General features: G+C 41.0%; 1 protein-coding gene across 2 annotated transcripts in view; it reads right to left on the bottom strand.

Moving 5' to 3' along the window:
* abcc6a (ATP-binding cassette, sub-family C (CFTR/MRP), member 6a) overlaps positions 1-26,948 on the bottom strand; it is a 95,253-nt gene that overhangs the window by 39,431 nt on the left and 28,874 nt on the right. For both annotated transcript variants that reach the window (XM_061881000.1, XM_061881001.1), the window contains 5 exons: positions 18,212-18,349; positions 14,441-14,563; positions 9,016-9,077; positions 8,764-8,895; positions 3,235-3,441 (listed from right to left, as the gene is read on the bottom strand). In XM_061881000.1, coding sequence (XP_061736984.1) covers positions 3,235-3,441; positions 8,764-8,895; positions 9,016-9,077; positions 14,441-14,563; positions 18,212-18,349 — 662 coding nt within the window. The remainder of the gene's footprint in view (positions 1-3,234; positions 3,442-8,763; positions 8,896-9,015; positions 9,078-14,440; positions 14,564-18,211; positions 18,350-26,948) is intronic.

Below are 26,948 nucleotides of genomic sequence, written 5' to 3'. Positions count from 1 at the left end.
CAGAAGCTAGCTCTTGGGACGTGGAACGTCACGTCACTGGGGGGGAAAGAGTCTGAGCTATTGCGCGAAGTCGAGAAATTCCGGCTGGATATAGTCGGACTCACTTCGACGCACAGCAAGGGCTCTGGAACCACTTCTCTCGAGAGGGATTGGTCCCTCTTCCACTCTGGCGTTGACGGCAGTGAGAGGCGACGGGCTGGGGTGGCAATTCTTGTTTCCCCCCGGCTCAAAGCCTGTACGTTGGAGTTCAACCCGGTGGACGAAAGGGTAGCCTCCCTCCGCCTTCGGGTGGGGGGACGGGTCCTGACTGTTGTTTGTGCTTATGCACCAAACAGCAGTGCAGAGTACCCACCCTTTTTGGGACACTCGAGGGAGTACTGGAAAGTGCTCCTCCGGGTGATTCCCTTGTCCTACTGGGAGACTTCAACGCTCACGTTGGCAACGACAGTGAAACCTGGAGAGGCGTGATTGGGAAGAATGGCCGCCCGGATCTGAACCCGAGTGGTTTTTTGTTATTGGACTTTTGTGCTCGTCACAGTTTGTCCATAACAAACACCATGTTCAAACATAAGGGTGTCCATATGTGCACTTGGCACCAGGACACCCTAGGCCGCAGTTCCATGATCGACTTTGTAGTTGTGTCATCGGATTTGCGGCCTCATGTTATGGACACTCGGGTGAAGAGAGGGGCGGAGCTTTCTACCGATCACCACCTGGTGGTGAGTTGGCTGCGATGGTGGGGGAGGATGCCGGACAGACCTGGGAGGCCCAAACGCATTGTGAGGGTCTGCTGGGAACGTCTGGCAGAGTCTCCTGTCAGAGAGAGTTTCAATTCCCACCTCCGGAAGAACTTTGAACATGTCACGAGGGAGGTGCTGGACATTGAGTCCGAGTGGACCATGTTCCGCACCTCTATTGTCGAGGCGGCAGATCGGAGCTGTGGCCGCAAGGTAGTTGGTGCCTGTCGGGGCGGCAATCCTAAAACCCGGGAAGTCCTGTGGGGAGTGCTCAGAGAGTATGGGGTATCGGACTGTCTTATTGTGGCGGTCCGTTCCCTGTACGATCAGTGCCAGAGCTTGGTCCGCATTGCCGGCTGTAAGTCGAACACATTTCCAGTGAGGGTTGGACTCCGCCAAGGCTGTCCTTTGTCACCGATTCTGTTCATAACTTTTATGGACAGAATTTCTAGGCGCAGTCAAGGCGTTGAGGGGTTCCGGTTTGGTAACCGCAGGATTAGGTCTCTGCTTTTTGCAGATGATGTGGTCCTGATGGCTTCATCTGACCGGGATCTTCAGCTCTCGCTGGATCGGTTCGCAGCCGAGTGTGAAGCGACCGGAATGAGAATCAGCACCTCCAAGTCCGAGTCCATGGTTCTCGCCCGGAAAAGGGTGGAGTGCCATCTCCGGGTTGGGGAGGAGACCCTGCCCCAAGTGGAGGAGTTCAAGTACCTAGGAGTCTTGTTCACGAGTGAGGGAAGAGTGGATCGTGAGGTCGACAGGCGGATCGGTGCGGCGTCTTCAGTAATGCGGACGTTGTACCGGTCCGTTGTGGTGAAGAAGGAGCTGAGCCGGAAGGCAAAGCTCTCAATTTACCGGTCGATCTACGTTCCCATCCTCACCTATGGTCATGAGCTTTGGGTCATGACCGAAAGGATAAGATCACGGGTACAAGCGGCTGAAATGAGTTTCCTCCGCCGTGTGGCGGGGCTCTCCCTTAGAGATAGGGTGAGAAGCTCTGCCATCCGGGAGGAACTCAAAGTAAAGCCGCTGCTCCTTCACATCGAGAGGAGCCAGATGAGGTGGTTCGGGCATCTGGTCAGGATGCCACCCGAACGCCTCCCTAGGGAGGTGTTTAGGGCACGTCCAACCGGTAGGAGGCCACGGGGAAGACCCAGGACACGTTGGGAAGACTATGTCTCCCGGCTGGCCTGGGAACGCCTCGGGATCCCCCGGGAAGAGCTAGACGAAGTGGCTGGGGAGAGGGAAGTCTGGGTTTCCCTGCTTAGGCTGTTGCCCCCGCGACCCGACCTCGGATAAGCGGAAGATGATGGATGGATGGATGGATGGTAATTTGGTGTAAATAAAGGTGTGAAAAGATGTTAACAGATATTTTTTTTTACCATTTTATTACCATAATATTCACTTGAATATGATTACATATGGTGTTGGCTGATACATGTAGAATTATCATCATTGGACAATACGAATGAAAATAATACATAATTATTATTTTGATAATATTATTATGAGCGCATCTTCTGGGAGTTAAGTCCCTCCATGTTTTTACTGTAAAAAAATATTGATGTTTCTGTAACTTTAACCAAGTTTCTCTGAACGCACCATAGTTATGTGCGATTCGAAGCAAAGGTGAAACTTGTACATCACCTTTTCTCTTGCTGACACAAATAGATTTAGCGGGAGTGTATATTGTAGCGTCCCGGAAGAGAAAGTGCAAGGGGTTCTGGGTATATGTTCTGTTGTGTTTATGTTGTGTTACGGTGCGGATGTTCTCACAAAATGTATTTGTCATTCTTGTTTGGTGTGGGTTCACAGTGTGGCGCATATTTGTAACAGTGAAAAAGTTGTTTGTACGGCCAACTTCAGTGTGACCTGTATGGCTGTTGACCAAGTATGCCTTGCATTCACTTGTGTGTGTAAAAAGCCTTAGATATTATGTGATTGGGCCGGCACGCATAGGCAGTGCCTTTAAGGTTAATGGCGCTCTGTACTTCACCCAACATCCGTGTACCACTCCGTACAGCAGCGTTTAATAAAGTCATAAATTTTACTCTTTCAAACCGATACCGATAATATCCGATATTACATTTTAAAGCATTTATTGGTTGATAATATTGGCACTCCGATATTATCGGACATCTCTAGTTATGACATCTGTGTTGAGTGAAGTGTTCCAAGTTAGGTTTGCTGCTGTCCCGGTGGAAAGGAGCATTTCATATATTGAAAAGGGGGTGTTGACGACATTCGGAATTTGATTCAAACAGCCCTATTTATGAAATTTCACAGCTATATCAAATTCATAATAACATTTATGACATTTTTTTTTTTTTTTATAAATTACATATTTTATTGGGGTAAAATTTCTTCAAACTTATGATAGTCTTCATTTACACTTACATGTCCGTATTCTTCTGTCCATAACTGGTTTAAATGAAAAGTGCCATCCATATTGAAAACGCGTCACATTTAAGGAGCAAACAGCTGTGCTTTGTCTTACCTCAACACCTGGGGAATGGCGAACATGAAGGCATCATGAAATATGATACACATGGTGCCGGTCAGGAAGTAGGGACCAAACTTGCGTGCCAGAGTCCTGAGCAGGAAGAAACCGGAGCTCTGCTCCTTGTGAAGCTTCCTGAGGAGCTGAGCTTGGTCAGGCAACCTGCTTCCCAGTGCTACACCTGACGTCAGGGCCTTCTCCTGCCTGTCACGGACACAAATATGGTAACACACATGGCATCTGATGCTGCGGCTTATAAAAAACACACTGGTTCCATCTTTATATAAATTGTAACCTAAGCACAATCACAATCGGCCTGAGCCATTCAATAACACTGAGAGTTAACCTTATTAAAATAAAACAAAATAATAATAAATAATAGTTTGGAACTGCATACTGAAAAATCATAGGATGCAGGGTCACTTTGATGTTATACATAATTGATTGGTAACACTTAAGAATGGGGAACACATATTCACCATGAATTAGTTGCTTATTAACATGCAAATTAGTAACATCTTTGCTGTTAATTAGTCATTACTTATTAATGCCTTATTCTGCTTGGCTTTATTATACAACCAGTAAGCCTTTAACTAAGAGTGTTCCCAGCATCAAGGGTTGAACACCAAAAATGTTTCCCGGGCGCGGCCACTGCTGCTGCTCACTGCTCTCCTCACCTCCCAGGGAGTGAGCAAGGGTAGTGGGTCAAATGCAGAGAATAATTTCGCCACACCTAGTGTGTGTGTGACAATCATTGGTATTTAACTTTAATTATTGTCTATTAGTAACCCTAACCCTAACCCTAACCCTTATAGTGTCCAAATAACTCTGAATTAAGTCTTTGTTAATAAGCAACAAATACATAGTGAATATGTTCCCCATACTAAAGTGTTGTAAATTGATTTAGTAAAATGGATAAAAACATTGTTAAAGGGGTCTATTGTATATTTTTAAATGTTCAGACTTATGTATATGCAAAAGTGGATCTACTCCACTATATTTACTTAAGTAACTTTTTGGATAAATTGTACTTTTCAGAGTAGTTTTATTGCAACACACTTTTTACTTTTTGTTGAGTATTTTTGTGAAGAAGAAACTGTACTTATATACTGTTACCTTGAGATTCATTCCATTCGCCACATTTATTCATATCATCATAATATTGATGAATAATCTATTGATTATTGCTTACAAAGAAACATTCTTTTGGCTTGTTAAAGAGACTTCTTCCAGTGGGCATTGTCACATGACTCTGTTTCCTCAACATACTAGCCAACCCTCTCGGATTTTCCAAGAGACTCCCGAAATTCAGCGCCTCTCCCGAAAACCTCCCGGGACAAGTTTTCTCCCGAAAATCTCCCGAAATTCAGAGGGAGCTGGAGGCCACACCCCCTCCAACTCCATGAGAACCTGACTCAGCAATGTTGTGACCCTCTTAAACAGGACAATACTACCATCTACTGTACATAGAATAGAATAGAATGTAATTATATTCTACATATATTCTACATTTAAGTGCAGTCAAGGAACATGCATTAGGGAGTCTGTTCTGAAGCCCACAGTAAAGAGACGTAACTTCATCACGTCGCTGGGTTATTGACTCCAACCCAATATATTACACCGTCGACGAGCAAAATGAAGAACTACGCTTGCAAGTTCCAGAACGATTGGAAACAAGAATTTCTGTTTATCCAGGAGAGTTCCGAAGGGGAAGGGGTATGTTGCCTGTAAATTTTGTAGAACAGACTTCTCCATTGACCTCACCGGCTGAACGGATATACTGAGCCAAGAATGGTCAGCGAAGCACAAAGCGTCCGCAGCGCAGCATCGTTCACAACCCAGTATTATGGGCCACCTTGCAAAATGGAGACCCAATGGTGTAACTTATGCTGAGACAAAGATGGCTATGCTGATAGCTGGAAGCAACATCCCGTTCTCATTTGCGGATGTTTACAACAAATCAGTGATAAATGTTCCTAGATTCGGAGATCGCTCACCAATACGCAAATGGCAGAAAAAAGGTTACTCAAATAGTGAAAGGTAAGTGTTTTTTTTTATTGTTTTTTTAGTAACCAGCAAGCACAGTACAGTTAGTGGAACAACTGTGTTTTTATTACTGTGTATTTGATAGGTGCCGTCGGAAATTCAACTATTTCTTGTATTTATATATATAATAAAATAAATATATATAGCTAGAATTCACTGAAAGTCAAGTATTTCATATATATACATATATATATGTATATATATATATATACATAAATATACATATATACACATATATATATATATACATATATATACACATACATATATACATATATATACACATATATATACACATATATATATATATACACACACATATATATATATACACATATATATATATATATACATATATATACACATATATATAGATATACATATATACACATATATATATACACATATATATATATACATATATATACACATATATATACATATGTATACACATATACATATATACACACATATATACATATACATATATATACACATATATATATATATATACATATATATATATATATATATATGAAATACTCGAGTTGGTGAATTATACTCCTCCCCTCTTAACCACGCCCCCACCCTCCACCTCCCGAAATCGGAGGTCTCAAAGTTGGCAAGTATGTTTCTCAATCCAATGTCAGTGCAAGTGGTGTTTAATTACACTTCTGTAAAAAGAGACATGACGTCAGATGAGGCAGCACGACTCTTTAATGTTTACTTAGAAAAGTAAAAAACAACATTTATACCATGCGCTGTCATCTGTGTCGGTCGAAATGTTCCCTTTATCCAGCCTACACAAATTCCACTTCCAACTAGAGAAAACATGTTGTGGTATGTCTTTTATGGTTTAGCTGTGCATAAACAATGATTAGCTCTGTTACGTCGCAAGTGACTGTAAAATGTGCATATGTTGTAGTATATGACTTCAGACGAGGCAGCACAACTCCTCAATGTTTACTTAAAAACTATGATAAAGAACATTTGTATCATACGCTGTCATCTGTGTCAACTAGAGAAAACGTGTTGGGGTAAATTATAGATGTTTTTTTTTTTATTTTAGCTGCGCATATGCTAACGTAAGCCTTGTTATAAAGTCACAAGTGACTGTAAAATATGCATATTTTGTAGTGCATGTTATAGTAGTGTCTCTTTGTCTTTTACACACACACACACACACTCATGCACACGCACACACGCACACACACACACACACACACACACACTACGGTTGTTGTACAAGTACAATAAAACGAAAACTATTTAATAAATCCCTAGTTACTCATCAGTTAGTCAGTGCTTGAGTAGTTTTTTCACTGATAACTTACTCTTACTCAATCAACTCTCTCTCTATATATATATATATACATATGAGAGAGAGAGAGACATATATATATATAGAGAGAGAGAGAGAGAGAGAGAGAGAGAGAGAGAGAGAGAGAGAGAGAGAGAGAGAGAGAGAGAGAGAGAGAGGGAGAGAGAGAGAGAGAGAGAAAAGAGGACTGTAGAAAAAACAGTGAGCATCATGGATGATGCCAGTCACCCTCTGCATATTGTTATCAGAAGCCAGAGGAGCCTGTTCAGTGCTAGACTGCTTCATCCCAAGTGCAGGACTAATAGACTCAAAAACTCCTTTGTCTCAAACGCCATCAGACTGTACAACTCCTCCCTGGGAGGAGGGGGACTCAAAACAATAACATATACCCCCATTATTTATCATTTACTTTTTTAAGTTCGATCTCAATTCTGTACACTGCTGCTGGAATTGCAATTTTCCTGAGGAGACTCTCCTGATGGAATCAATAAAGTACTATCTATCTGAGTGTTTTACAACCTTTTCTGAGCCAAGGCACATTTTTTGCGTTGAAAAAAAATTCGGAGGCACACCACCAGCAGAAATCATTAAAAAACGAAACTCAGTTGACAATAAAAATTTGTTGTGGCAAATGTTGGATATGACTTTAAACCCTAACCAAGCATGCATCACTATAACTCTTGTCTCAAAGTAGGTGTTGTCACCACCTGTCACATCACGCCGTGACTTATTTTGAGTTTGTTGCTGTTTTACTTCTTGTCTTGCGCTCCTATTTTGGTGGCTTTTTTTTTTTTGGGGTATTTTAGAATAGAATATATCTTTATTGTCAAGCAAAAAGGCCTCAAAAAGGCCCGAAACATCATAAGGGACCCATCTTACCCTGGACATAAACTTTTTGAACTGCTGCCCTCGGGCAGGAGATACAGGACAATAAAATTTCGGACTAACAGATTTAAGAACACTTTTTACCCGAGCTATAGTGTCACTGAACACAAGACAATATCGACTGTGCATGTGAGCTGTGTGCTTGGTATTTTTATGCATTGTATGTATTTTTATCTATTTATCTATGTTTTTATGTGTTATTATGAATTTGCACTAAATTAGTTTTGCTTACAATTTTGTTGTACAATGTGCGATGACAATAAAAGATATATTCTATTCTATTTTTCTGTAGCAGTTTCATGTCTTCCTTTGACCCATATTTCCCGTATCTACTTTGTTTTAGCAATCAAGAATATTTCAGTTGTTCTTATCCTTCTTTGTGGGGACATTGTCGATTTTCATGTCATGTTCGGATGTACAATTGTGAATGGCGTCTTTGTTCCACAGTAAGTCTTTGCTGTCTTCCAGTATTCTGTTTTTGTTTACTTAGTTGCCAGTTCAGTTTTTGTTTCGTTCTGCATCGCCTTCCCTAACCTTCAATGCCTTTTCTTAGGGGCACTCCCCTTTTGTTTATTTTTGGTTTAAGCATTAGACACCTTTTTACATGCACACTGCCTCCTGCTGTTTCCGACATCTACAAAGCAATTTGCTAACGGCTGCCACCTACTGATATCAGAGTGTTACACGGTTACTCTGCCAAGCTCAAGATAGCACCTATACTCAAAACAACACATAATTTGCAGACTATAATTAATTGTTTGCAAAAAATATTTTTAAACCAAATAGGTGACAGTAAGTCTTTGCCGTCATCCGGGATTCTGTTTTTGTTTACTTAGTAGCCAGTTCAGTTTTAGTTCGTTCTGCATCGCCATCCCTAAGCTCCAATGCCTTTTCTTAGGTGCACTCCCCTTTTGTTTATTTTTGGTTTAAGCACTAGACACCTTTTTACCTGAACGCTGCCTCCCGCTGTTTCCGACATCTACAAAGCAATTCGCTACCGGCTGCCACCTACTGATATGGAAAAGTTTTAGACAGTTATTCTGCCGAGCTCTAGATAGCACAGACACTCAACAAAGACACATAATTTGCAGACTATAAATATTTGTTTGCAAAAAATATCTTTAAACCAAATAGGGGAAATGAGAAAATCTGCCAAGGCACACCAGACTGTATCTCACGGCACACTAGCAGTGGTTGAAAAACAGTGATCTGTCTATTTATCTATCTATCTATCTATCTATCTATCTATGCACGGAGCAATCAAGCGGTCTCACTTTTGAATTTTGGCACATTCGGCCGTCCAGTCCTCCTGCAGCTCAGAGATGATTTTGTGTGACGTGTCTTCCTCTCTCAACGTCCACAGGTCCTCCGCCGCTAAGGGAGTTCGATAGCCTTTCACAACAAGTCTGAAAGTGGAGATGATTCACAATCATTAGCAGAAAACACACACGCACGTAAACAAGCGCAACATGTTGCTGGGGTGAGTCACTTGTGGGCTCAAATAGAGGTGGTTTTAAGGACCTTACCCAGTAAACCACCAGAAGAGGATCTTAGACAGAAACGAAGCGTCTTTCACAGGGCAAGGATTCTGCAACAGAATTAAAACCAGACTGACTCTTGTTTTCCCGGGCCTCAGATCACAGCAAAGTTGCACACTTTTTTTTGACGGATGCACAGAGCGTATGAGTTAAGAGTGTATTTATGAAAGGCAAACATCAGGTGGTGCAGAGTGCAGACCATGAGCTGCCACAAGTTTGCATAAATAGAGGCCAGTGTTAGCGCAGAGTAAAAATGACGTTTTGAGGTGGAGAGCGGCAGACAGAGCGGAAATGTGTCATTGCAAACCGTCCTATACATGCACACACATGCACACACACACACAAACACAACGTTTGTCTTCACGCACATATGTTGTTTCCCTACATCCTGCCACCCCCTCACCAGGCTATTTGCTCTTTTCATGACCAGCGCCCGCCGCTACCCCGAATGGATGGATGGATGACCAACACTCCAGTGCTTCATCCTCCACTTCCTCTCTTACTGTGAGTAACCATAACTCGAGAGGAGCGGAGGGAGAAGAGAAGGACACACCACGGGACAACCGGTGGGTGCGTCCACCACACCAGTCTGTGGCTTTTACGCCGCACCGGGAATGGGTTAGGGACTTTTCCAGCTGTTTTTATGGTTTATCACTAGGGAAATATTACATCACGACTGTCTTTAATTGATGAGGGTTGATTTTCGTTGCCCAGGAGGAGGCGGTTTAGTGGGTAAAATATCAGGAACACCCTAAGTATGACGCCGTGCTGTTCCACACCACTGGAAAGTTCAACAACAATACAGAGTAGTGTTGTCCGGATACCAATATTTTGGTACCAGTACCAAAATTATTTCGCTACTTTTTGGTACTTTTCTAAATAAAGGCGACCACAAAAAGTTGCATTATTGGCTGTATTTTGAAAAAAAAAAAAATATATATATATATATATTAGGGTACATTAAACATATGTTTCTTATTGCAAGTTTGTCCTTAAATAAAATAGTGAACATACAAGACAACTTGTCTTTTATTCGTAGTTAAACAAACAAAGGCTTCTAATTTAGCTGCTGATGTATGCAGTAAAATATTGTGTCATTTATCATTCTATTATTTTGTCAAAATTATTAAGGACAAATGGTAGAAAATTAATTATTAATCCACTTGTTCATTTACTGTTAATATCTGCTTACTTTCTCTTTTTCAACATGTTCTATCTACACTTCTGTTAAAATGTAATAATCACTTATTCTTCTGTTGTTTGATACTTTACATTTGTTTTGGAGGATACTACAAATTTTGGTATCAATACGATACCGAGTAGTTACAGGTCATATTCAAAGTCCTCATGTGTCCAGGGACATATTTCATGAGTTTATAAACATAATATACATTTGAAAAAAAAAACGAAAGAAGATGTTGTGATGCTAAAAAAAATTGACGTAATCATAGTAGTATTGACATGATACGCTACTGTACTTGGTATCGTTAGGTGTAGATCCACCAGTGGCGTTTGCTTACATTTTGATGCCGGTGAGATACGGTGTGTAGTACAGTACTTTTCAGAGGTGGTATAGTACCGAATATGATTCATTAGTATCACGGTATGTACTAATACTGGTATACCATACAACCCTAATACAATGTATTGTTTAGTAATTACATTTTAAAGTGAAGGCTGCATATAGAAAAATTAAGGATGTGAAGTGTAACTTTGATACATTTTGTACATTAACGATGCTAAAACCAATCCAATGCAGGTCATTTATAAAGGCCATCCATTCATAATTTTTTTTTTACATCTTGTCCCTTGTTTCAGCCATGTTTTGCTATCGATAATTCAGTTCTCTGACTTGCACGCAGCTTTTGTGTCTGTATTCAGCGGTCACGCAATCAGCTGACATCTGCCACCGTGACATGGCGGGTGTTAAAATCTCAACACAGTTCTGTTACATTTAAAAAAACCAAGAACAACAATATATATTTTTTAATCACTGTAATGTGCCTACCGTGTCAAAATGCTATGAGCAAAAATGTCATGTGGCTATATATTTCATGTAGTTGCTAATTTCTAAGTTTAATAACTCACTCTTTCAGTCTTGTTATTATATGAGTCATCTTTGACTAAAGAACCTTGTCAAAAATAAAATAGAGTTGTCTGAAATGGGCCTATTCACATTTTAGTTGGTGCAGTGTGTGTATTTTCAGATTTAGGGTTGAAAAAAGACAAAAATGTGTGTTTATTTGGACAGATTTGCAACAAGTAACTAGCAGTGATTTAGCTAAGCTGTGTGAACACTATGTCAGATATTAGCTTTGTGTTATAGGTAACAAACTAATGTAATATGTAATGCCAATTTTTTTTACAACGCTTTGAAGCTTGCGGATTATACAATGGTGCGGCTAATTTATGGATTTTTGTTTGTTAACGGCCATAATGTTTTGTACTCATCCAATAGTTTTCACATTACACCGACAGACACATTGAAGAGGTGTGTGATTGTTTGTGCTGCGGCCGCCATTTTTTGGACGAGTTCGCTTAGTGCAGGTGCTGCGGGTTGAACATGTACTTCCTGAAGTACATCCCGTTTCGCCTACTATTCTTTTATAGTGTTTCTACTCGAAAGCATTCTTCATTCATCACTCCAAGAAACGTACATTTTACAATATACTTAAAACAATTCATACCTACAAAACCGTCCCATGTGGGATGTCTGAAGGAGTCTTATCAGGCATATTTTTTCGTTCTATCGTAATATAATCTGGCTAGCGTCATTAGCATTAGTGAATATGATATCATTAATATAAGTTTCTGTGTTAGTATTGCTGTAAAAACTTACAATGACATTATTTTTGGATTGTTTCATTTTTATGAATTAACTTCAACGTCACCGTGGAGGTATTAAGTCTGTTTAGCTGATTGGAGAGTTAGCCTCCGCAGCTAGTGGGTCCGTGACGATGACTTCTGTTGTGTTTGATCAGCCGTCTTACTGTCGTGTGACAGGCAACAATTACAGTATGTACAAAACTCAAAACCAGTAAAGTTGGCATGTTGTGTAAATCGTAAATAAAAACAGAATACAATGATTTGCGAATCCTTTTCAACCTGAGTAGACTGCAAAGACAAGATACTTAACGTTTGAACAGGTAAACTTTGTTATTCTTTTCTAATTATAGCTCATTTGAAATTTGATGTCTGTAACATGTGGCACAAGTGGCAAAAAAAACCTGGGAAAGTTAAGGAATGCTCATCAAACATTTATTTGGAACATTCCACAGGTCAACGGGCTAATTGGGAACAGGTGGGTGTCATCATTGGGTATAAAATCAGCTTCTATAAAATGCTCAGTCATTCACAAACAAGGGTGGGACGAGGGTCACCACTTTGTGAACAAATGTGTGAGCAAATTGTCAAGGCGCTATTGCATGGAATTTAGGTAGATGATTTTACCATCTACGGTCCGTAATATCCTCAAAAGGTTCAGAGAATCTGGAGAAATCACTGCACGTAAGTGGCAAGGCTGAAAACCAACATTGAATGCCAGTGACCTTCGATCCCTCAGATGGTACAGCATCAAAAACCGACATCGCTGTGTAAAACACACCACATGGGCTCAGGAACACTTCAGAATACCACTGTCAGTAACTACAGTTGGTCGCTACATCTGTAAGTGCAAGTTAAAACTCTATGCAAAGCGAAAGCCATTTATCAACAACACCCAGAAACGATGTTGACTTCGCAGGGCCCGAACTCATCTAAAATGGACTGATGCAAAGTGGAAAAGTATTCTGTGGTCTGACGAGTCCACATTTCAAATTGTTTTTTGGAAACTGTGGATGTCGTGTCCTCCAGACCAAAAAGGCAAAGAACCATCCGGACTGTTCTAGGCGCAAAGTTCAAAAGCCAGCATCTGTGATGGTATGGGGGTGTATTAGTGCCCAAGGTGTAGGTAACTTACACATCTGTGAAGACACCAAAAATGCTGAAAGGTACATACAGGTTTTGGAGCAACATGTGTTGCCATCCAAGCAACATATTTTTTTACGGACGCCCCTGCTTATTTCAGCAAGACAATGCCAAGCATTACAACAGCATGGCTTCATAGTAAAAGAGTGCAGGTACTAGACTGGCATGCCTGTACTCCAAACCTGTCTCCCATTAAAAATGTGTGGCACATTATGAAGCGTAGAATACCACAAAGGGGATCCCGGACTTTTGGACAACTTAAGCTGTATATCAAGAAAGAATGGGAGAGAATTCCACCTGAAAAGCTTCAAAAAAGGTCCCCTCAGTTCCCAAACGTTTACTGAGTGTTGTTAAAAGAACGGCCATGTAACACAGTGGTAAAAATGTTTCGTGCCATCTTTTTTGCAATGTGTTGCTGCCATTAAATTCTAAGGTAATGATTATTTGCAAAAAAAAAAAATTGAGAACATTAAATATCTTGTTGGGCTTCACGGTGGCAGAGGGGTTAGTGCGTCCGCCTCGCAATACGAAGGTCCTGCAGTCCTGGGTTCAATCCCAGGCTCGGTATCTTTCTGTGTGGAGTTTGCATGTCCTCCCCGTGAATGCGTGGGTTCCCTCCGGGTACTCCGGCTTCTTCCCACCTCCAAAGACATGCACCTGGGGATAGGTTGATTGGCAACACTAAACGGGCCCTAGTGTGTGAATGTGAGTGTGAATGTTGTCTGTCTATCTGTGTTGGCCCTGAGATGAGGTGGCGACTTGTCCAGGGTGTACGCCGCCTTCCGCCCGATTGTAGCAGAGCTAGGCGGTAGCGCCTCCCGCGACCCCAAAAGAGAATAAGCGGTAGAAAATGGATGGATGGATGGATGAATATCTTGTTTTTGCGTCTATTCAATTGAATATAAGTTGATGAGGATTTGAAAATCATTGTATTCTGTTTTTATTTACGAATTACACAATGTGCCAACTTCACTGGTTTTGGGTTTTGTAAATGAACATTTACAAGATCTTTTGTACCGTATATATTCGCAGCTCATAATATATGTACAAATATTAATTTATTTAAACATTTTGTGTGTGCAGTTTTAATACTAATATATGGTAAATATATGGTTTTAATACTAATATATGGTAAACAAATAATGTCTTAATCATATTTTTTACAATATGTCGAGACCCCCCCCCCCAAAAAAAAAGAGCTACAAGTGGGTTTATAGGCTTGTTGTGCTGGTGGTCAGAGAGAAAGAGGGTCCACTGGAAGTTGAAACACATGTGTCAGGCTGATGGTATGCAAGAGGACAAAACAAACACATAGTTCACACTTTCCTCATAGGAGGTGAATCACGTCATTGCCTCCAAAAGGCAGGAGGTCCTGCAAACAAAAGTTCTAAACCGCAGGATGGATGCACAGGTTGGCAGAAGTGGGATGCATTCTCCTCTTTCCTACCTTTCCCAAGACATTTTTCCCCTCAGGAGGTAGGTCGGCAAAGCAGCACAAGAAGAGCTGGACCAGCTGGATGGCGAAGTAGGAGAAAAAGGCCAGATATCGCACTGTATCGGAGGCAATGCCCTGTGGAGTAGGTAAACACCAATTTTAGAAGAGCACAAGTCAGTGAGTTTATTCGGTGTAACCTAATCCAGGCACGTTTTCTTAGTCAAAGCCACTGATGAACTGGCGTTATATAACTCACTTTTTTTTTTTTAACCGCATCAGCTGTATTCTGTTGGCGCTTACGGAGATCTTTAGAAGTATTGCTTAAAAGAATTTCCCAACATCCTGTCTGTCATTCATCTTCATTTTGGCTTTGTGTGGACTTTTACCACAGTCACAGCATTATAGGAACTTTACTGATTTTCCCCACTCTTACACACCTTATATGGCTTATAGAGCGATAAGACCATAAATCACACTTCAGACCCAATGCTCTTAAGCTATATTCTAACACAGGGGTGTCAAACGTATGGCCCGCGAGCAGGATTTATCCGGCCTGCGGGGTATAAATATGAGCTGAAATTTTTGAATGAAAGCCACTGCTGTTCTAAATGTGTCCACTAGATGTCGCAACAGCAAATATTTGTATCTTTGTAGATTAAGCTACATCACACTTGCCAACCCTCCCGAATTTCCCGGGAGACTCCCGAATTTCATTGCCCCTCCCGAAAATCTCCCGGGACAAACATTTTCCCGAATTTCTCCTGATTTCCACCTGGAGAACCATATTAGGGGCGTGCTTTAAAGGCACTGCCTTCAACGTCCAGTCACATAACATATGCTGCTTTTACACACACATAAGTGAATGCAAGGCACACTTGATCAACAGCCATACAGGTCACACTGAGAGTGGCCGTATAAACAACTTAACACTGTTACAAATATGCGCCACGCAGTGAACCCACACCGAACAAGAATGACAAACACATTTCGGAAGAAAATCCGCACTGTAACACAACATAAGCACAACAGAACAAACACCCAGAATCCCTTGCAGCACCAACTCTTCCGGGAAGCTACAATTTACACTCCTCCGCAACCACCAAACCATCGCCCCCCCCTTAAAACCCTGCACATCCCCCCCACTTCAACCCTGCCCCCCCCCATCTCCACCCTGCCCCCCCCATCTCCCGAATTCAGGGAATGAAGCTATATATGTAAAAAATAAATAAACCACATGATGTTAGTGCACCAGTTGAGGAAAATGAGCAAACTTCATAAAAAACTTCCTGTAATTTGATTTTGATAATATTTTTATATCTTGATAGATTAATAATTGCACCATTGAGTTCACTGATGAACATGATCACATAATACATTCAGAAAGTATAAACAACAACAAATAAAGATAGAGTACTATTAACCACAACATGTAAGTGTAAAAAAAAAAAAAAAAAATAAAAATACAACGATAGGATTTTGTGCATTTTCAGAATGTGCGTGTTCCATTTTTATAACAAAGAAAACAATCTGAAGTTGTCTTCATTTTTAAGTTATCGTGCCGTGATTATACCAGTCCGGCCCACTTGGGAGTAGACTTTTCTCCATGTGGCCCCCCATCTAAAATTAGTTTAAACTCCCCTGTTCTAACACGCCCTTTATGGTGAGAGACAAGCATAAAAAGAGAAATTGTGGTGTTAACCAATGCCATCTGACTTTAAATCAACAGCTGGGATGTTAATACCCTTATTTGTCTGCACTGCAGCTGCAGGAGATGCTATTCTTTAAGTGCAGAAGCTTTTTGTTTTGGCACATGTATACTTTTGGGAGAGTGCCGTAGCCATAGCTGCTTTGTTGTGCAGCAGCATGTATGGAATTTACAGCCATGGCAAACACTAAAGCAATTTTCCCAGAACGGTATATGGTGCTATGCCCAGAAGGGGATATAAAGAGAATGAGTTGATCGGGTCCACATATAGAAAAAACAAGGTCAAGATGGTAAGCGTGGGTGGTAGGAATATAGGTCAAGTAAGAAAGGCCAAGGGTTACAATGGTTGTCCACACATATTTATACCATGAATTGATTTACGTGGACCCCGACTTAAACTAGTAGAAAAACTTATTCGGGTGTTACCATTTAGTGGTCAGTTGTACGAAATATGTACTGTACTGTGCAATCTACTAATAAAAGTCTCAATCAATCAATCAATATTTATATTTTATTATTTTATTAATTTATTTACCTATGATACTGTACTGAGTCTCTAATTTATTTTGTACACTTATCCATTTTGTCTATTTGTGCACTTTCGTTTTTGAAGTTTTTCTTGATTTATTATACCACATGTGACTATTTAAGTGCATCACTTCCTATTAGAAAATTGCACGCTGACAAAGTTTTATGTTTATAAAAAAAAGAAAGACACGAATTTTGCTGGCCTTGCTTTTTCTTTGAGTACACTTTTTGCCGTGCACCTCTTTATCTTTGTTTCATTACGTTTTTTGGAGAGCGCGTGTTTTTTACTGTATTTTGACCAGGGTCAACAATCACCATTAGTTTTTAACACTGTTGCACATGTTTAACATCCATCCATGCATTTGTGGGTTCTTCCGAAGATGTTGAAGTCGTAATGATTTGTGCAGTCCTTTGAGACATTTGTGATTTGGAGCTATATAAATAAACATTGATTGATTGATTGATTTTCTACCGCTTGTCCCTTTCGGGGTCGCGCAGGGGGTCGCTGGAGCCTATCTCAGCTGCATTCGGACGGAAGGCTTCACCGTTATCGTTAGTTTTTAAGCCAAAATGCGTCCGTTCTCCCTTTTCTGTCTACACACGTTGTCTGCTTTTAAGTACTCTGTGTGTGTGCGCTGCCGAACATGCTTGTCTGCTCATAAAACCAGCAATGTCAGGATGTGACGACGACGAGGAGCGCGGGGGGGGGGTGGTGGACCGGTACTTTTCAGAGGCAGCATAGTACCAAATATGATTAATTAGTATCGCGGTACTATACTAATACGGATATACCGTACAACCCTATCGCAAACTATGCAATTTGTGACCAGGGTGAAGAAGTGTCAGGTTGGAATTACAAAGGAAAAATGCAGTAGATAAATTATGTAACAAGAAGGTGTGTTTATTTTAATGGTATTGAAATGCGAGGCTAGTTTGCAAAATGCGGACGCATGACCGGACATCTGGCAATGTGTTTACGGTGCATGGACCCATAAACGCGGCGCTGACGTTCTTTCGGTCTGACCCCTCACTGTCACGTCTCACCAGCATTCATCCGATACCCATCATTACTCCCCCACTTTTGAGAAGTGTGGGAATGTCACACTCAGGGCGATAAAACAGAAATATGGATGCGTGTGTTTTGTGTGATTTAAAAAAAAAATAAAAAATTCTACGAACTCATGCCTTTGTGGACCAAAATAGGCGCATTCAACAATGATTGCAGTGTCTCACAGGAGGCACAGGAAGAAAGAGAAAACTTAGAAACCAGAATTGGCAGTGTCGTCCTCCTACACTCGGTTGATGTTCGGTCAACTTGGTTTGAATTGGAGGATACAATGCAAACACTTTGCTGACATAGCATACATCTCAAGCTGTGCTCCTGGAATCTGGCGTCTAGACTATGGGGTAGCGGCACACATGATTAGATATGACTGCATGGTATTTGGGTCACTGAGTCCATGACCGACAAACACGCTCACATTCGAATTCGTAAAAAATCGACATAATTTCCAAAATATCGGGATAAAAACTGAACAATAAAAACATACCTCATCGAGGGCCAGCTGGATCTTTGCTCTCAGAGGCACCAAGGAACAAACAACAGCCAAAACCCAGAAGAGGAAGAGGAATACAGAAGAGCGACAACCTCGTATTCTTTCCAACTGGATGATACACAAAGCCAGGATCTGGAGAAAAACAGAGAAATGATTTATGAAGTCAAATAGGTAGCTCCCTGCAAAGCCAGCAAATAGAGCAAGTGTATGCTTGGAATGCTGTAATGATTGCTACCAGTTATGAAAAACACATAAACCTTTGCTCCATATCGGGCCTGCACAAACAAAATCGTAATAACACAAACTTGTATTTTTATTTTTTACTTAAATCTGCTGCCTGTCACTGGCTCAAAGTGTTACCAAAAAAATGTTAAGAACACCACCAGCTATGTTACAATTAGAGGTTTGAAGGAACAGACTGAACCCAAAAATGACTATATTTTTCACGATTGCAAATTGGAATGGTCGTTTGGACCAAATAGGATGACTGGTGGGGTACACACGTCCAGAGAAGCCACCGCAATTTGCAATCCTGTTGTTCGGATAGTTTGATACGTTCAACGGTAGCTAACGTAAATCGCTATATGTATGGCGTAGTTTTAAGGACGATGGAAGGATGGAGAGCTTGCTGTGTAATGAAGTGTATCTCTGGTCTTGTAACCCCCTGCCGTGCAGGAGGGCAACACGACAGTGGGGCTGGATCAAAAGAGATGTCGAAGCTGAACAAAAAGTTGCTTTATTACAAGCGAGTGTCATTCAAACAAGTCTGCAGTACCCGGAGAAACCTAAAAAACTGTTTTATATTCCGCCTTCTGTGTGTGTGTGTGTGTGTGTGCTAAGTCAGGAGAGCGCATCCTGGACCATAAAAGTAGGTTGACCATATTCTGAAATCCCAAAAAGAGGACACATATATGCGTGCCAAGGCGGGCAGCACGCCAAGGCCGGGACTAAGTGAAAATTTGCCAATGCAATCGAACTTGCTGTATAAATAATATTTTATTTAAATGAAGCATTTTTTTGTCCTCTGTTGATAGCAGTGTTGGTGCTAGGAATTTTCAAAATGGGGTACCAGGGACCCCATCAAGTCATAAAAATGGGGTTCCACAGTAAATTTTTGGGGTCCCACTTTTTTGTAAGCGTTTTGAAGACAAATGATAAATGTATGCATGTATCTCACATTCTATGTTGTGTTTTGGAAAAAGGTTGTCATAAACGTTACTTAAATCATTAAAAGAAATTATTAAAAAAAATAATACACATTTTTATGCATATGTAAATGTATTCAGTTATAAACATTCACTTACTTTCTTCTTCCCTTTATGGATCTCAATTTTACCGCTGTTGGTAGTTTTTTCTATGTTTTAATTTACTAAGTTGTAGGTGTATGTATTTCAGTATAAAAGTGTGAAAAAGGTTTTGCTTCTGTGATGAAATCATGATAATGCTGTGCCAGGGCCTACATACATTTATATTTAAAGCTTAAATCTCTACATCAACTTCAGATTTGTTCCTCATTTCAAAATGTTTTATTTTTTTTGTTTGTTTGTTTTTCGCCCTTTTTTTTTATGGCAAACGCACAAAATATGTAAAATCTTCCACCAAAATTATTTTTCAAAGTGGAATATTTGATGGGACGTAATCGCGTTTTAGGTGGGGGTTAGGGGGGGTGTATATTGTAGCGTCCCGGAAGAGTTGGTGCTACAAAGGATTCTGGGTATTTGTTCTTTTGTGTTTACGTTGTGTTACATTGCGGATGTTCTCCCGAAATGTGTTTGTCATTCTTTTTTGGTGTGGGTTCACAGTGTGGTACATATTTGTAACAGTGTTAAAGTTGTTTTTATGGCCACCCTCAGTGTGACCAGTATGGCTGTTGAACAAATATGCCTTGATTAATGGCCAACCTGCTATCTCGCTCTTTCCGCCTCCCCTCACTAATTCTGCTGCGTGCACACACCTTTACAATTTGTTTTGTTTAATTCAACCCATTCTTAACCCTGCACTTACATTGAAAATACACGCAACCCTCCCTCAAAACGCCGGACATTAGAGGGATTTAAGAAACCCCGCCCGGACAGCCCGGACAGGCCTGTAAAAGAGGACATGTCCGGGGAAAAGAGGACGTATGGTCAGTCTAATAAAAGGAGATGTTCGTGTGTAAGTGTATGGAAAACCATTGCTTTAAGTCATAACTCAAATGTTGGTATTGAGCTACACAGATAGTCTTTTCTCAAGGATATGGTTATCACTTTTGCATTCCAAAGTCTTAATTAGAGACACTTTTCCTACAAGAAGTGATCCAATCCACCTGCGAATATCAAACTAAGGGGCCTTATCTATTTTACGTGCTCAAACTGAAACACCACTGTTTAATTAAACTTGGTGGTTTGCTTTCTCCAAGGTGAATGTAATCATTCACCCTATGTAGAAGATAATATGAGTTAATTCAGTGTTTTTCAACCTTTTTTGAGCTAAGGCACATTTTTTTCATTGAAAAAATTCTGAGGCACACTATTAGCAGAAATCATTCAAAACTGATCTCAGTAGCCGATATAGACAATAAAAACTCGTTCTCGCAATTGTTGTATATGACCAACATCTGTGGTCCTCTCCAAGGTTTCTCATAGTCATTCACATTGATGTCCCAAAGTGTTGGGAGTTTTTCCTTGCCCTTTTGTGGGCTCTGAACCGAGGATGTCGTTGTGGCTTGTGCAGCCCTTTAAGACACTTGTGATTTAGGGCTATATGAATAAAGATTGATTGAGAGACAACATTCACAACAACACGACTCGTGCCGGGGGATCAAACCCAGGACCTTGTTATTGTGAGGCACTTTCACTAACCCCTGTTTTACCCGTGCTGCCTATGGTCATTTCCATTCCAGTAAATAATAATAAAATATGTGAGATTACTTTAAAACGGAAGCACATGGCCCAGACAATGTCGTGTAATGTGTTTGTGTCTGTGTGCATGTAAAACTTCAACGGCGGAGCTGGCGGAAGAAGGTAGATTTAAGAAATATCACAACGGCTGCGATGGCGGAAGAAGGCTGCAGCAAAAAAGGGTCCCCAGTCGTCTTGGATTCCATGCCACAGGACCCTGACCCGATTCTGTCAAGTATCGTGTGGTGACTGTCTGTACACCAGTCTCCCCACGTTAAACTAAGTCACACACAGGCATCTTCCAAAAAGGGATACACCTCTATCAGCAGGATGGTCATACTCGTTTGAGTGAACGCCGATGATGGGGGTGCATGTAAAAAAAGTAATCCAAGAAATGTTCCATCTTAAGCAAGAAAACCGTGATTCACTGTTTTTGCAGTATTGTGGAGCCACTTCTCTAAATGTTTATGCTATTTTATGATAATCGATGAGTCCATGAAACAGGCCATCAGTTGGATTCAGTGGAAGATAATAATAGTTTGAGTTCCTATAGTGGTCCTAACAATTTGGTTTTTGGGATTTTCCCTGGTCTGGACATATATGATACAGTCTATGTTAAAGCCCCATAACTGCGCCGTGACGGCTGTCTTTGGTAGAGTCATCTGTTGTGGGTGTTGAACCACAGTATGATCCAAGAGGTTGGCCAAGTGAGATGTCACAGTATTGGGCCAGCTCACCCAGTGGAGAGAAATTGGCTTTAGGTTTCCATCGGAGCACCACATTGGTTAGTCTGGGACCAGCCACAGTCACGTCCATTAAAAAGTAATGGTTTTGTTAGTACGATTTTCACATCAACAAGCTGATATGGGAAGAGTTCTGTGTGTTGGCCTGGAGGTTTAATGTCATTATGTGACCTCAAACAAGTCAACATCTCCAGCTTCTCATTTGGAGTTCTAACACTGATGACTTGTTGTTGTTTGCTTCTTCTTTTCCACTACAGACTTTATTCGTCAGTTGTTTTCATCTCTGTAGAAAAACAACTCAAGGTTTTGTTTTTCTTTGACTGTAACGACATAATCTCGAGCTAAACCATATAACATGTCTGGAATCGTACCAGCAGGAGAGGGTGAATTGATCCGAATATCAATTAAATCGATATCAGTGGTTTTAACAGTATAAAATCGAATAGTGTGGTTGGATGATTTTTTTCAGTTTTTGTTCTTGCGCAGGTGTGGGTTCAGATGAGGGGATGTCATTGCGGTTTGTGAAGCCCTTTGAGGCACTTGTGACTTGGGGCTATGTACATAAACTTTGATTGATTGATTGAGGACACCAGTCGCATTGACCGGATTAGGTAAACATTCGCACTTGAGGTAAAAGATCATGTGCGGTCAAAATACATTGCGTGATTATACATGTTTAATGTAATACTTTTTGTTGATTAATTAAAATTTGTTAAACAGTGACAGGCCGTGCGTTTCCCACCTACACTGCAAAAACTGAAATCTAAGTAAGATTAAACATCTCAAATAAGGGTGATATTTGCTTATTTTCTGTCTGATAAGATAATTCTTCTCACTAAGCAGATTTTATCTTAGAGTGTTTTACTTGTTTTAGGTGTTTTGGTCCTAAATGATCTCAGTAAGATATTACAGCTTGTTGCTGAGATTTTATGACCTCTATTGAGTAAAACATGCTTGAAACTATTTTTGTCCAAATGTTCAAAACACACCCAGCAGTGGTGCACGGGAAGGCGGGGAAGAAGATGGTAAAAGGCGGCTAAAATGGTCAAAAGTCCCAATTTTTTCCAATATACCTCCCCAGGTTCTAGTCCCGGGATGCAAAAAATTTCCAAAACGCACCCAGCAAAGTGCCGCCGGAAGTGGGGGAGAAAAGTGGGAAAAGTCTGCAAAAGTCCCCAAAAATGTTCAAAATACCTACCCAGGTTCAAGTCCCACAAGTCCCGCCACGGGCCTAACAAGTTCCGGGATGTCCAAAATGTCCATAGCACGCCTAGCCGAGTCCCACGGGGAGAGGGCAATAAAAGTTGGAAAAGTCGGCAAAAGTCCCAAAAATGTTCAAAATATCTACACAGGTTCAAGTCCCCCTTTCGCACTCGAAGCCGCGTGTGATTTTTTAAAATTTTCCCGACTTTTCTCACTTTTCTACCCGCCTCCCCGCGGGACTTTGCTGGGCGCGTTTTGGACATTTTGGGCATCCCGCCCGGCGGCGGGACTTGTGGGACTCGAACCTGGGTATTTTGATAATTTTTGGGACTTTTGCCGACTTTTCCAACTTTTATACCCCCTCCCCGTGGGACTTGGCTGAGTGTGTTATGGACATTTTGGGCATCCGGGGACTTGTGCGAGCATACATAAGATTTTATGTTAGAGTGTTTTAATATTTTTAAAGGTTTTGGTCCTAAATGATCTCAGTAAAATATTACAGCTTGTTGCTGAGATTTTATGACCTATATGTAGTAAAACATGCTTGAAACTAGAATATCAAGTGTTGTAAAGCTGTGTCATCAACACTAAGAAGTATGACATTTTTTTTTCAAAGTAATCATTTGTTATTTCAAACATGAAAAAAAATCATGACTTTGACACAATTGTGTCTCATATTAAAACAGATGACAGCCAAATGGACTTTGCTGTTTTATTTTCAATAATACGATAGAAAATACGTACTCATATAGTAGTACAGTTGTTATAAGTGAGAATATACGTATTTGAAGGTATTTTTGGGTTCATTAAGGTTAGCTGATTTTACTTGTTTTGGAAAGTCTTGACAAGCCACATTTTCTTGTTCTATTGGCAGATAATTTTTTCTTAGTTCAAATAAAATACCCCTCATTTTTGTATTTTTGTTTCTTGTTTTTAAACACTGACGTTTTGCAGTGTAGGCCTACAGTAAAGTCGGACTCCAGAGATTACCTCTCAAAATACCGTATTTGATGTCAGCTCATGACCATTGCTGGGAAAATACTATACAGAAACACATTTTCCGCCCTACTGCGCGTTGAATCACATCAACAGTATACAAAACGGGTTATGTTTTGGCGCATTTAAAAACAATTAAAACGCATCAGCAATAGAAACATATCTTTGGTACTGTCAAAAATAAAATCGCATTAAACATATTAAAAATAAAAAAAATTTAATAATTAACTCACAATTAGTAGGACCTATCCAACGCCATATAAGCCAGTGGTACCCCTCGTCGTCGGCTTATTTGAGTAGAAATAGTGAGCAGTTCATCGCCAGAACAGCTGACCTAGCTTCCGGTGTTGGCGGACATCATCTCCCAAGATGTAGTTTCTCTTTAAATATCCTTCTAGAAAATGGCCTTGCAAATATATATCTGCCACCTAATCAACATTTTGTTCTCCTTCTCTGCTACGCCGCAACACTTCCCACTTACTGCTAAATTGAAACTTGTGATTGGATACTCACTTTGGAATGACAAGTGGGTATACCATCACAGTCTCGTTAACATCAGGCTACCTAGATAGGTTACTGTCAACAACTTGTGATCTGATTGGCTATTGCAACTGTCTATAAACTCTATGTGTTCTCAAAGTCATCCGCTAACGGTCCCGATGAGTATCCATTCACAGGACGCGTAAATGTCACGTTCAACGTGAGGCCATCGAGAAGGCCTTTACTGACAACAACTCGTGATCTGATTGGCTATCGCAATTGACTATCAATTATATGTGTCGCCGTACACTTACAGTGCACGGACGTCCGCATTGTTGATGCTGAAGGCCCTGGGCAGATCTCGAACAGCATGGCAACATAAGCAAGCTGAATTCTGATTGGATACAAAGTCTAATCTAAAAACAACAGCACTGGAAGAAACATAATATATATCCATCTGGTACTAGGCCATGTACTCAGTAACCTTGTAACTACTCAGGGGCCTTATGGTTGGAGTGTTCGCCCTGAGATTGGTAGGTTGTGACTTCAAACCCCGGCCAAGTCATACCAAAGACTATAAAAATGGGACCCATTACCTCCCTGCTTGGCACTCAGCATCAAGGGTTGGAAATGGGGTTTAAATAATCTAAAATGATTCCCGGGCGTGGCCACCACTGCTGCCCACTGCTCCTCTCAACTCCCAGGGGGTGGAACAAGGGGATGGGTCAAATGGAGAGGACAAATTTCACCACACCTGGTGTGTGTGTGACTAACATTGGTACTTTAACTTTACTTTAATAATATGACATGAAGAGAATATGAATGCTTTTAGATATATTTAGGGAAAATAAATTAAGAAGTAATTGTATCTTTAATTATGATTGTGGAGAGGCGGAACTGACGGTCCGACAAAGATGCAGGGCAGGGCATGCTGGAGCCCGGCCCAAGATGGCGGCGAGGAGGCGGAGAATGCGAGCGAGCGGCGAGACGGGGCGTGCCGGGAGCGACGCCACAAGTGAGATCAGGTGCGTGGATCGCACACCTGGACACAATTTATGAATCTTTTGCACTGTTAAAAGGGGCGGCAGCTGTTAACCTGAGGAAGAGTGGTGGAGAATCAAGAAAGAGAGCGACAGCGAGAGGCAGACATGGACGGCTGAAAAGCGACACGGAGGAGCGAGCAGCGAGAGCGACGGAAGCTGAAAAGCAACCCGCAAAAGACTTTCTTGATTGAAAAATAAAGAAGTCTACACCTGCTCAAAGATGTCCCTGTTTGGTGGTCCATTGAACCCGCACGACGGCTTGAGTCCATCACAATGATGATAATTTCTCGTTATGTTTTGCCAGCAGAGAAGGCCTTGCTGACCCTGAATGCACACCGCTGGCTTTAAAGGCCTACTGAAATGAAATTTCCTGGTTTAAACAGGGACAGCAGGTCCATTCTATGTCATACTTGATCATTTCGCGATATTTCCATATTTTTGCTGAAAGGATTTATTAGAGAACATCCACGATAAAGTTCGCAACTTTTGGTCGCAAACAGAAAAGCCCTGCCTTTACCGGAAGTCGCAGACGATGACGTCACCAGTGGAGGGCTCCTCACATATTCACATTGTTTTTAATGGGAGCCACCAACAAAAGGAGCTATTCGGACCGAGAAAACGACAATTTCCCCATTAATTTGAGCGAGGATGAAAGATTTGTGTTTGAGGATATTGATAGCGACGGACTACAAAAAAAATAAATAAATAAATAAGTTAAAAAAAAACGTGATTGCATTGGGACGGATTCAGATGTTTTAGACACATCTACTAGGATAATTCTGGGAAATCCCTTATTTTTCTATTGTGTTGCTAGTGTTTTAATGAGTTTAATATTCCCTGATAGTCGGAGGTGTGTGTCTTGACGCCAGTGTCTCAGGGAAGTCGACGGCAGCTTTATGGACGGCGCAAGCTCAGCTGATCTCCGGTAAGAAGCGACTTTTTACCACAATTTTCTCACCGAAGCCTGCTGGTTGACATTCGGTCGGGATCCATGTTTGCTTGACCGCTCTGATCCATAGGAAAGTTTCACCTCCAGGAATTTTAAACAAGGAATCACCATGTGTTTGTGTGGCTAAAGGCTAAAGCTTCCCACCTCCATCTTTCTACTTTGACATCTCCAATATTAATTGAACAAATTGCAAAAGATTCAGCAACACAGATGTCCAAAATACTGTGTAATTATGCGGTTAAAGCAGACGACTTTTAGCTGTGTGTGTGTGCAGCGCTCATATTTCCTAACAGTCCGTGACGTCACGCGTACACGACATCATTACGCGACATTTTCAAGAAGAAACTCCCGGGAAATTTAAAATTGCAATTTAGTAAACTAAAAAGGCCGTATTGGCATGTGTTGCAATGTTAATATTTCATCATTGATATATAAACT

Source organism: Nerophis ophidion, linkage group LG20 (assembly GCF_033978795.1).
Source record: "Nerophis ophidion isolate RoL-2023_Sa linkage group LG20, RoL_Noph_v1.0, whole genome shotgun sequence".
Taxonomy (NCBI): Eukaryota; Metazoa; Chordata; class Actinopteri; order Syngnathiformes; family Syngnathidae; genus Nerophis; species Nerophis ophidion.
This window is presented reverse-complemented; position numbering and strand designations above follow the sequence as displayed.